Below are 11557 nucleotides of genomic sequence, written 5' to 3' on the forward strand. Positions count from 1 at the left end.
CTCTCTGCGCTTTCCGTGGCGTCCGCTGGACGCAGTCCCCTAATCTAGTACACTCTACTTCTACTCAGCACCTTGGTTAATGCGCTTGCTGACTTGCTGACAGAGTTTTCTATGTAGTGTTTAGAAGCCAGGAAGCCCGATTTATTATGGATGCGCGCACGTGTTGAGGAATGCCATTTGATATACCTTTTGATACGGTAACTGCAGTGGCTTTGCTTTACGTGAGCAAAAACAAAGGAGAGCGACTCTAGGTAGCAGTTTTACATGGATTAGGTCGTCTGTTTGATTCAGTCGAAATTACAATTAAAACAGGCATCACCGTGCATATGCAGTGTTCATAGAATCAAATGTGGCAATGGAGTCCGTAGAAACCTACAAAACCTAAATGTTAGAGACTGGACTGTGGCGGCGTTAGAATTAATTGTAACGAGCCGTTGGCGACTAAAGTGATTTATTTATTTATTTATTTATTTATTTATTTATTTATTTATTTATTTCAGCTGGTTTCCCTGGATAAGTCTCACCAAGTGTGTGACACTATATATTCAATGATAAAAAAATAAGATCTAAAATTTCTCCGGTGCTGGGTGTAATCAAACATTGAGACAACTTTGCCTGAATAAGCATTCAGACACGCGACACTGACAGACTTCGCCGCGGCGGCGCTAGATGGCACTCTGTACGTGTCCAGAAAGCGTGCGTCTATTTGTCGTACAAAAATCCCTCACGTGACCTGATCCTAGGTGCCTAGGGACAGCATCATTTAGGGATTTTTGAGAAGGCGCGATGCTGGCGCCGAGCGTCGCCGTGGCGAGTTCGTCCTCGGCGTGATCGTTCTCTGGACCGCGCGTTGTTCAACATTGCTCATGTAATTTCTTTATTCTATGATGTAATCGTGCATGCGCTGCTTGTGTGTTGGTTGTAGGTTCTGTGTTACTTGGCGGAAAGCCATGAGTAGTGGCGGTGCGGCAGTGCGGCTTTGGCCTCGATGAGTTCTGGCACGACAGAATCTACGTTGTGTGACCCGTGCTTTCTTGAGAACCCGGCGGTGGTGACAATTGAAATATCGAAGTGGCCTAGCGCCTGGGCAGCGAAGTTCTGCGAACCGCGATGTGGCGTCGCCGTGTCAGACTTTGCTTAACGGACATCGAGGGATGTGCTGCTCGCTGCAAGTCATGCAAAATGCAACTGCGTCGACCGCCCACTGTTCAGCGCTGAATGTGTGTTTGGTGTGCTGTGCTTGAAACGAGTGGTGCAGCCGTGCAGCGGGGGTAGCAGAGGAGCAGAGTGGCTTAGGGGCTCCGTTTGCGCGTTCACAGACATGTCCCGTCTTGGTCGCATTAGCGCCTGTCGCGGGACTGTCGTGTGCTAGCTCCTTGCCTAGTATGAAGTTTACGACGCTAACACGCAGCATGTTCACGTTTTTCCGCGCTATATGTCATTTGCATGACGGCCGAGTTGAAAACGAGACATATAAAATTACTTTCTATTGTGGAAGTTCTGGAAGTCTTATTACGCAAGGAGTGCGAACGTAAACATAAACACATATGTGTGTCTAAAATTTTGAATTACCTATAATACCCTTTACGACTGATAAGTGGGCTACACGGCCTGTGTGAATCAGCTACCGTATGTTGCGACACTTCCGTGTGGTAGACTGATGCATGGTGCGCGTTTATTTCTGTACTGTTGTAAAAACCATTTGTTTATTCACTCAATACAAATGTACGGTTTCTTCGCCGCAGTACATTTTAGTTACGCGGTGAAGCATACTAAAAGTGGGAGGGGGCCACTATCAGCCAGCATAGTATGTCCACTTAGGCGACCTGAGAGGCGGCGGGTTCGCGAGCGTATGATTAAAGAACTCTTATTATGTCCAGTGACAGTGGCCCCTTTTCACTTTTAGTATGCTTCACCGTACATTGCTTAGGCTTCACCGCGAAATATTAGTGTATTGCGAGAAAGATAATCCTAAAAAGCCTAATTATGCAAAGTTTCTATTGTAGCTTGCTACACCGCAATACAGGGGTGAAAATTAGCGTCATGCAGTAAAGCATACTAAGAGTGGAAAGGGCACATAGGTTTACACTGTGCTCATTATCTTCAATTGTGACCTAATTTGCAAGTGCATCTGTGCTCGTGGTAAGCTTTATTGACAATTCTTTGTACATCACAAATTCATATTGCAGGGAAGCTTACTAAAGCACATTCGCCATTATGGTACGTGTTATTCACCTTCAATGCAGGAGCACAATGCGGATTCTTGCCCCTGCTTTTTGCTGGACTGCACATGCTCATTGAGAATTGATTCATTGTTCATAAGTGCACTGGTACTTTACTCTAAACTGGAGGGCTCAAGTTAATATGGAAGCACAATTTTTATTAAAGGGACAAGATGTTGCCGAGATGGTTGCAGCACAGCTTTTTTTTTTCTTCCAGGCACCTTTTCTACTTGAAGCTTCCATTGCAGTGTTTCGAACCTCTTTGAACCAGCACATAGTGTATATAAAAATTGGACACTGATTGGGAATATCACCTAAGTTCATGCCTATATATAAAAAGATGTAGCAAAGTAAAAAGATGTAGCACGACCAGACAAAATAAAAGAAGGGGGTGGGCTGTAGCAATACTAAGTGTTAAATGGTGCTTTATCCTTTCCCTTGAGTTTTCTTTCTGTTTTTGTGCTTTTTATGGATCCTCCGCAGTAACCATGCGAGTGCTGAGCTTGAGCTTGTTGGTTTCAAGTCTCATGGTTGTTACTAACAGAACAGGGTGATAAACGAACAAGGGCTTGGAGGCATCGGCTCACCTTGCTTTCCTCATGGTGCTGCTTCATAAGCACCGTGAGCATCCAGGCCAACTAGGAAGGGAGGTTTGTTGCAATTGCTTCTGAACTTTATTGCCACCAAACGAACAGTGCTCTCAATGACAGTTTTTGGACAGTAGAATGCTTGCACCCAGCAAAGTCTTAAGAAGGAAGCATTCAGGATGTGCAAAATGGGCTTTTGAAGCTGGCAGCATTACTGAAGGGGCTTTGCCCATCTGCCCTCTTTATGGATACACAAAGATGATTTCCTCTTTAAGAGGGATTGTTTCAGAGGTTGTTACATGGCAACAGTGTTGGGTGTTTAGTAGCTTGTCTTTGCCCACTGTTAATAACCTGTTCCTTCTCCAGTGCCCCTGTGAAGTGCCTACTTTTTGGACACAATGTGCTCTCCATGCATGCATGCATTTTTAGCTTGTAAAGACGTCTATTAACCCCTTGCCTCAAGCTGGTCCTTGCTGATGTCACCCAAGAAGGCATTGGGGAGTATGGCAATGTACACTTACAAAACACTGTTGATACCAGTGTAACCAAATTAATGGAGCTGCTGTTCTTTTTTTTGTCTACTCCATCCTGGTTAGTTACAATAAGCAATGTCCGAACAGAAGGCATATGTAGTTGGTCGTGCATAGCCTGCGCACTAAGACTTGTTGGCATATTATGACCTTAGCAGTGTTTATATGTAAAAACCTTCTGATGTGTTGATGACTCCCTTTTTCTTATCATACTTTGCCTGATGGAGCCAGCAAGTGGGTCAACCAGATGTTCAACAGGCTTCCCACTAGTTTTCCCAGAGTCTCCTTTACCAGGGTGCTGCTCATAGATATCTGTTTTCTTGACCTTGCACTGCACTTCAACCATGGCCACACCTGCTAAACCTATAGCATGCGATCAAAAAAGTGCTATACATCATGTTGCTCCAAACTCGTGACATGTGCTACAAGGCCTTGAGGAACACCCTCATTTATTTACGCCCTCATCATACTGTACGAAGCTTCGCATGATAAGTGCGACAATTAACATCTGCTGGTTTTTCAGTGTTATTCCTGTCCAGCTTGCTGAAAGCTATCCTGAGTGTTTCAAAAGCAAACGACCGCTGCTGGACAAGAAGTGCTTAAAACAAGGGTCGCTGTAACCACATATGTAACACGAAATGAAGGCCACTGAGTATACAGACGGTTTACTTCATATCCGAGAAGCTTGGTTCTCCCTTTGCTAGTGAGTGAACTCAACTTGCCCCGAATACATGGCCTGTGACAAACTATGTGCCAGATGCTGTGTCCCCTGCAAAGCTGAAGATGTGTACGAGATCCTGACACCCTGCAGCGGCTTCTACACTGGGCAAACAGGCTACTATAAAAACGACTGTCTTTACTAATATGCTAATAACATGAAAACGGGCAGAAATTTGGCTATTCATTGGACCCAACTGCAGGTGCAAGCCACCCTTCCACCAGATGTGTGTTGTTCACAGAAACTGGAGCTATACAAATGCAGATAAAAACAGTGATGTTTGAAAGTAGTAGAGCTGCACTATATTCTGCACAAGCAGTGCTATCTGCAGCGCTGGTACCTTATAGCCACAATTCATGGCTGCACCACCATGCAAAGGCACTATTCTTGAATTATTAACTTCTATTATATTTATGGCGGCCATATATTGCAATTACATATCATCCACATTGTGTGCAATATGGTTAAATGTCAATTATGATGGCCATTCCTAATCTGAAATGCAACAAAAGAGCAAATGTAGGCAACAAATTGCAATTCAAAGAGACAAAAGGCAACCAGTGCACAGGATAAGTGACAGACTTCCTTTTATTGAAAAAGAAACGTGACATGTGTCATGCCACCACCAGTGGGTAGCAATCTTTCAAGCTTGGGTGACAGAGGCAAAACTTGGCAAAATGCTACGATCACGCTGTAAAACGGCCTTGGACCCACAAAAAAAACGACATCATATTGTACAGAATGAAAGGGCAAGACTTCATCTAAGAACAGTCTATGGCACCACATACTTGAAATGGCGTAAAAAATGTTGACTTGCCCTACCCACAAAGAAAAAGTAACAAACACAGAAAACACGCCTTAAAATGCAATGTGCAGAGTCTGAAACCAAAAAAAGGACAACCCGAAAAAAGTTTCGCTAAGTCTTTCAATGATTAAAATTGTCAAACTGTATCATCACTTAATGAACCTGCACAGCTGAAAAGGAACGAAGGAAAGCTCAATAGCGGGGCAGCAGAAAATGTCACCGAATAAGTATACTTTGCTTACCAACGATACCTATGGTTTAGTTGTGGTCTGTGTATAAACTTTTCTTGTTTAGAATGGCTGAGCGGATAGGGAAAAAATGACCATAAGAGCACCAAGTGTATGCATAGTCTACGCACAAAAAGCCACTGCTTTCTTACTTTTTTTTTCTCTGTATTACTATTCATGAGTATTGAGGTGCCTTATTAGCACTGCTAACATCCCACTGCAAAACACAAAATTGGGCAAGTTGTGGCATAAAGAAAATTGCAGTTTCACTCGTAATGTGAAACAATGATGCAGTAGCTGGTGAAATATGCACAGGAAGCTTACTTCATGCAGTGTTTGCTGAAGTGAACACTTGTCAATGCAAGTCGGTAATCTCCTTAAAAAAGTAAAATAAGTAAGAGTCCTATTTATTTGTGGGAGTTGTGCCTCAGTGTTGAAGTGGAAAGACTCGGCTTTTCTTCCTCCTGTTTCATATCCGGACTTAGCCACTGATCTACACCAAAACAACCCTTTAGCTTCTTACTGCTGAATTCGTTTTGGTTTTCTCAAATCTATATTTGGGCTACGCATTGCTATGTCTCACGTTTTGCTTGAGGAAAACAAGACATCAACAGCTCCATCCAGTAAATCTGAGAAGCCAAGCACTAGAAGAAGTTTAATGAAGCAGATGCACCCAATCATTGTCATCACATGCAAGAAGAAAACTTAACATAGGACTGCCTTCACAAGTGGGAAGGTGATGTGTAAGAACTTGAAGGTGTGGATGCCAGCGCTATATACAGTATGCAGACATTGAGCAGGTGTTAGCCAATCTAGGCACCTGTTGGCTAGATCACGCTCTCTGGGATCAGTATTCACCACGACTGTACCTTCAGCAGAGTGGCTGAAATGTAGAATTGTGGGCTACCACTCTTTTGATCGTATGTTTGAATCCTCGCAGCACAATGAGAACTTTATTTGCAATATTCTAGCAAGAAATTCGGGAATTCCAGCGACAACACCAGTAGACATCAGAACAACCAGGGGAGTTAGCCCATAGCAGCTATTGCTGTAAAAAATAAGACTGGCATAAGCACAAGAATTGAGATGGGCATACTACATGCCTTTGTTCTGGTAGTGGTGCACTACTTCGGTGCTACTGTTAATGATCTCCACTGTCACTGGACATAATAAGAGTTCTTTAATCATCCACTCGTGAACCCGCCGCCTCTCAGGTCGCCTAAGTGGACATACTATGCTGGCTGATAATGGCCCCCTCCCACTTTTAGTATGCTTCACCGCGTAACTAAAACGTACTGCGGCGAAGAAGCCGTACATTTGTATTGAATGAATAAACAAATGGTTTTTACAACAGTACAGAAATAAACGCGCACCATGCATCAGTCTACCACACGGAAGAGCGTCGCAACATACGGTAGCTGATTCACACAGGCCGTGTAGCCCACTTATCAGTCGTAAAGGGTATTATGGGTAATTCAAAATTTTACACACATATGTGTTTATGTTTACGTTCGCACTCCTGGCGTAATAAGACTCCCAGAACTTCCACAATAGAAAGTAATTTACAACACACAAACGCAAAGAACATTATATGTCTCGTTTTCAACTCGGCCGTCATGCAAATGACATATAGCGCGGAAAAACGTGAACACGCTGTGTGTTAGTGTCGTAAACTTCATACTAGGCAAGGAGCTAGCACACCACAATCCCGCGACAGCCACTAATGAGACCAAGACGGGAGCACATGTCTGTGAACGCGCAAACGGAGCCACTCTGCTCCTCCGCCACCCCCGCTGCACGGCTGCACCACTCGTTTCAAGCACAGCACACCAAACACACATTCAGCGCTGAACAGTGGGCGGTCGACGCAGTTGCATTTACATGACTTGCAGCGAGCACCACACGCCTCGATGTCCGTTAAGAAAAGTCGGACACGGCGACGCCACATCGCGGTTCGCAGAACTTCGCTGCCGAGGCGCTAGGCCACTTCGATATTTCAATCGTCACCACCGCCGGGTTCTCAAGAAAGCACGGGTCACACAACGCAGATTCTGTAGTGCCAGAGCTCATCGAGGCCAAAGCCGCATTGCCGCACCGCCACTACTTACGGCTTTCCGCCAAGTAACACAGAACCTACAACAAACACACAAGCAACGCACGCACGATTACATGAGCAATGTTGAACAACGCGCGGTCCAGAGAACGATCACGCCGAGGACGAACACGCCACGGCGTCGCTCGGCGCCAGCATCGCGCCTTCTCAAAAATCCCTAAACGATGCTGTCCCTAGGCACCTAGGATCAGGTCACGTGAGGGATTTTTGTACGACAAATAGACGCACGCGTCCAGAAAGGATCTAAATATGGCGACTTTGTGAGCCCGATTTTCCCCTGCCTGTTAGAGCCTGGACTTGCCGCTTACAAAATTCCGCCCCTGCTTTACGGGCGCTGCAAGTATGGCAGTTCAGCCCACATGGGGTGCTATTCTGACTATTGTCAAATTCCGCCATACTGTCGAATTCTGTAATTGCGGCGTTTCGAACCCTTCAGAGAGGTAGTAGCAGCCTTCTTGCACAATAGGAGCTGACAAGGTGGCGAACATATGGTGGTGAACTTGACAATGTCCAGAGACAATGTCGTACATTGTGTGGCGACTGAAGGTCTAAAGATGTGGGAATGTACTTTGCTCCTGGAGGTGTAAGGGAACGTGGGGCTGGGCCCGATATCCAGGACGTTTTACAAACACGTTTATATTTACATAATTATAAGAAAATTCAAAGTAGTACAGAAAAAGTTCATGAAGGAGTTGTAGTAGCTGATAGCTACCGCCGTCCGTTGCTTTTTTTTTTTATGTCCTGCGTGATTGTTCAGTCACTTCCACCAATCCCGCGACAGGAGACCGATGACATCAGGTCGCATCAATCCGGAGGTCTCTTGCTCTTCCCCTCCGAAGGGAGCTTTGTCGGAAACACGCACATCACTGGGCACAAACAGAAGAAGGGGGATCGTACACTGACTCCGACCGTACACTTCGTCCCCGGCGTGGACGTGCCGATTTGGGCGGCTGAAAGATGATCGACCGTACTCTTGCACTATTTCCCCAAACCTCTCCTGACCGAGGTACTCCTGTGCTGGCCATAAATCATCCGTTTTGATAACCATTTTGACGAGGCCGTCGGCACGCTTTCCCCATAATCGCGCTAGCCGTGACCGGAGGTTGTCGTGGAGTGAACGGCCGATCACAACAGCCCGTCCACCGCCAGGAAGAGGGCGCGCTCTTCCCTTGGGCACGTGCGCAGGAAAATAGGCGAAGAAGAGGCAGAAGAAGCCTACGCGCTGCGCGATCCAAGGTCGCTCGAGGTATTTTTCCTCCGTTCGCCAGCAAGAACTGCAGGTTAGATTTTGTCTTTATTCTCCTTGTCTCACTCGTCTGCTTATGCTTGACCTAATGTCTCTGTGTGTCGCGTTTCTCTCTTCCTGTTTCTAGTGAGATGCGCACCGGTCTCGCCACTCTGCTGCTTTACCTCTCCTCCGTGAGTAACCAGGCCAGCACTTTCTATAGTGCAATCGACGAGTCACATATGGCAAGCTTAAAGCATCGGGAATGTGTGATTTTTGTTTGACAGCTGTACTTTATTTTTTTGCGTGTGCTACTGAAAAATGGCGATGGCTTTTCTATCAGTAATTTACCCGCATTTTGCAATCTTGGATACCGTTTCACCAAAAGTTTCGCCAAAAAAGTCCGGTTATAAGTGGCGGGCACCTAATGACAGTTATCTCTGCGGTGTCTCGTCACAATAACTTTTATTTCGTAGGCAGCCATATTTTTCTGTCTGAAAACGACGCATCAAACAGCACTAACATCGCCGCCCGTCATCTATCCGATCGTGAATGGTAGATGCACTGGCGAAGGGCTCGCCTACTCGTCTGTATCTTGTCTAAGTTGTCGCTCGCGTTTATTTTTATTTTTTCCCTGTAGGAATACTCGTCACGAAAAAAGCTATGCGCTCATAAATTGAGTGACGGGTGCCGCATCTGCAGAGTCCATCGTACCTCTCACCCCGTTTCTCTCCGACGCAGTTACCGGGACCGGGGACTTCTTCAAACCTTTTCGAAGTCCACGAATTCCTGTTCATGAATAAGTCGATCTTGTACCTCTGGAAGCGACGCAGTAACCCGAAGGCCGACAGATTCTGCCTCTGCTATGGCCCGTCGGCGGCCATGAGCCGCCACTTCGGCGCCTTCAACTGCAGCGCCAGCCGCAGGGGAGCGCTGTGCCACGTGCGCGACTCGTTCGCCGGTTGCTTCGGCAATGCCGAGCTAGCGCAGGTACTTACGCGACGCGCACTGACGCGCGTGTACAGGTTCTGCTTACAGAGAACGTAAAGTAACGCTCGAAGCCAGGTATGGTAGTCGGTGGTCTATTTCATTTCATATATAGCTGTGGAAAGAGGAAGCAAGGAAATTGCTGCTTACAGCAATGCAACGGCTAGCTAGCTGACTCCTGAACGTCGGCCAGCGGAGGTGGTTGGGGGCGGTACGGGAGTAAATGGCAAGGATGAAGAATATAGAGAGAGGATCGAATAATAGGAGGAAGCTATCACGAAGATACATGAGTTATGCAAAGTAATTTAAGATAACTAGCATTTGTGCGCAAGGCAGCCTACGTGACTTAAGTTTTAGCGTAGTGAAGAGGTATACTAGCGTAGGCGTCTACCAGAATATATTATGCGGAGCCCTTATCTAGGACCCCGCCGCTTTTGCAGAGGCTTCGTGGCACGCGAACATCAGCAGGCAATAAGACGGTGATATTGTTAGCTCACGAAAATATTCTAATTAACCTATTAATTACTAGCTATGGGGCACATACTGTAAATGCGAAATTGACGCCCAGGAGTAGTGAATTAAGTCATGTCTGCTTAGTAGAAATTATAAGACTAGTACAACTTTTGAGATATCGGCAATCAAAATCTGCTAAAACATGCGTCGGCGTTCCAGTTAAGATTGTCACGAATGGTTAGAGACGCGCTTTTAGAAAACTTTTAACTGGAACGCCAACGTACTTCGTAGCACACACATGAACATGCGCGCGCACGCACACGATGTGTGAATTTTAACGAGAGAAAATCGCAGAAAATCCGGTGCCGGCGCAATCTACCGCGGAGTTGCCCGTGGGCGAAAATGTCCGTACATATTTAGGAATGTGTATAGGCCACGCCTTGTTCTATAGCATGCGGTATACGTGGGTTACATTGCCGCACCATTCTATCAGTAAAGTTGCTCCTACCTTGTCTTACATTCTTGACAAAGTTATTCCTCGGAATTTCGAGAATGCCAGCCCACAAAGAAATGTCATGAAACAAAACACCGACAGCACATGCCTTTTATGTTAAATTTTCCCAGATTTAAATAATAAAAGTGCGGAACAACAACAGAAACCTTAAGATGATGCGGTTTCATTTTTCTTTTCTTTTTTGGCATGGCTGCGCGATACCTCCAGGATCGGCCCACGCAAGAGGCCGCGTTTCTACCAGGAAGCTCGCCTTTGCGCACAGATTTCGACGCCAGCGTTTCCCTGTAAACATTACGGTTACATAAGGTGCAGTTGCCGGGGAGCGAGAAAAGCAGTCAGGGATCTTTGAGTACTATCGAGTTCAACTCTTAAAGCCGAAGCTTAAACGTCCTTCAAATTTATGAAATCCTGCAGACTGTAACACATATGAATTGAACACATATAATATATATATATATATATATGTATATATATATATATATATATATATATATATATATATATATATATATAAATATATATATATATATATATATATATATATATATATATATATATAACACATGTGAATTGAAATCCACACGATGTGTGGATTTCAACTTCTCTTGATTGTGTTCTTATTAGACGCAGGGCCTTGGAAATCTCGTATAGGCAATGTTGGATGTCCCGTACACGTGACCACTATACTAAACGGTGCGCGCGCAGGCGTCGCCACAGCGGCGCAGCGCCTTCGTGATCCCCGCCCGGCTCCCGTCGCTGCCCACTGCCGGAGCGGCGGCGGCGGCCACCATCCGATGCCGGCTGATCGACAACACGACGGCGGACGTGCTGGGCGACTTCCCCGGCAACACGAACCTGACCTTCTGCGGGGTGGACGTGTGCCGACGCTGCGTGGGTGGCTTCAGCAACAGGACATTCTGCACGTCGCTCTGGACTAGGGACCCCAGTGAGCGTGCGCTATATACCAAGGCGATAAAATTTAACGCCGTTTACGGCTTATTTTGCCCCTCAATGATAACCGTCATCAATATTGCGTACACTTCGTTAATTTAACTAAAGTGTGGTAGAATACAATAATTTAACTGCGTTCGCTCTTTCTCTATCAGGGATGCTATATGCCACGCTTTACTAGCATGTCATTCGTTACCTGAATGTTCTGGGCGCATAGCTTTGAAG

General features: G+C 45.8%; 1 protein-coding gene across 1 annotated transcript in view; it reads left to right on the forward strand.

The window, feature by feature from the left end:
* The first annotated feature begins 794 nt into the window (after window positions 1-794).
* Window positions 795-11557, forward strand: part of LOC126541855 (uncharacterized) — a 41852-nt gene continuing 31089 nt past the window's right edge. Inside the window, exons 1-4 of the mRNA XM_050188796.3 lie at window positions 795-8482; window positions 8576-8621; window positions 9169-9417; window positions 11087-11327. Of these exons, the coding sequence (XP_050044753.1) occupies window positions 8580-8621; window positions 9169-9417; window positions 11087-11327 (532 nt within the window). The 5' untranslated portion in view covers window positions 795-8482; window positions 8576-8579. The remainder of the gene's footprint in view (window positions 8483-8575; window positions 8622-9168; window positions 9418-11086; window positions 11328-11557) is intronic.

Source organism: Dermacentor andersoni, chromosome 2 (genome assembly GCF_023375885.2).
Source record: "Dermacentor andersoni chromosome 2, qqDerAnde1_hic_scaffold, whole genome shotgun sequence".
In the NCBI taxonomy this organism is placed as follows: Eukaryota; Metazoa; Arthropoda; class Arachnida; order Ixodida; family Ixodidae; genus Dermacentor; species Dermacentor andersoni.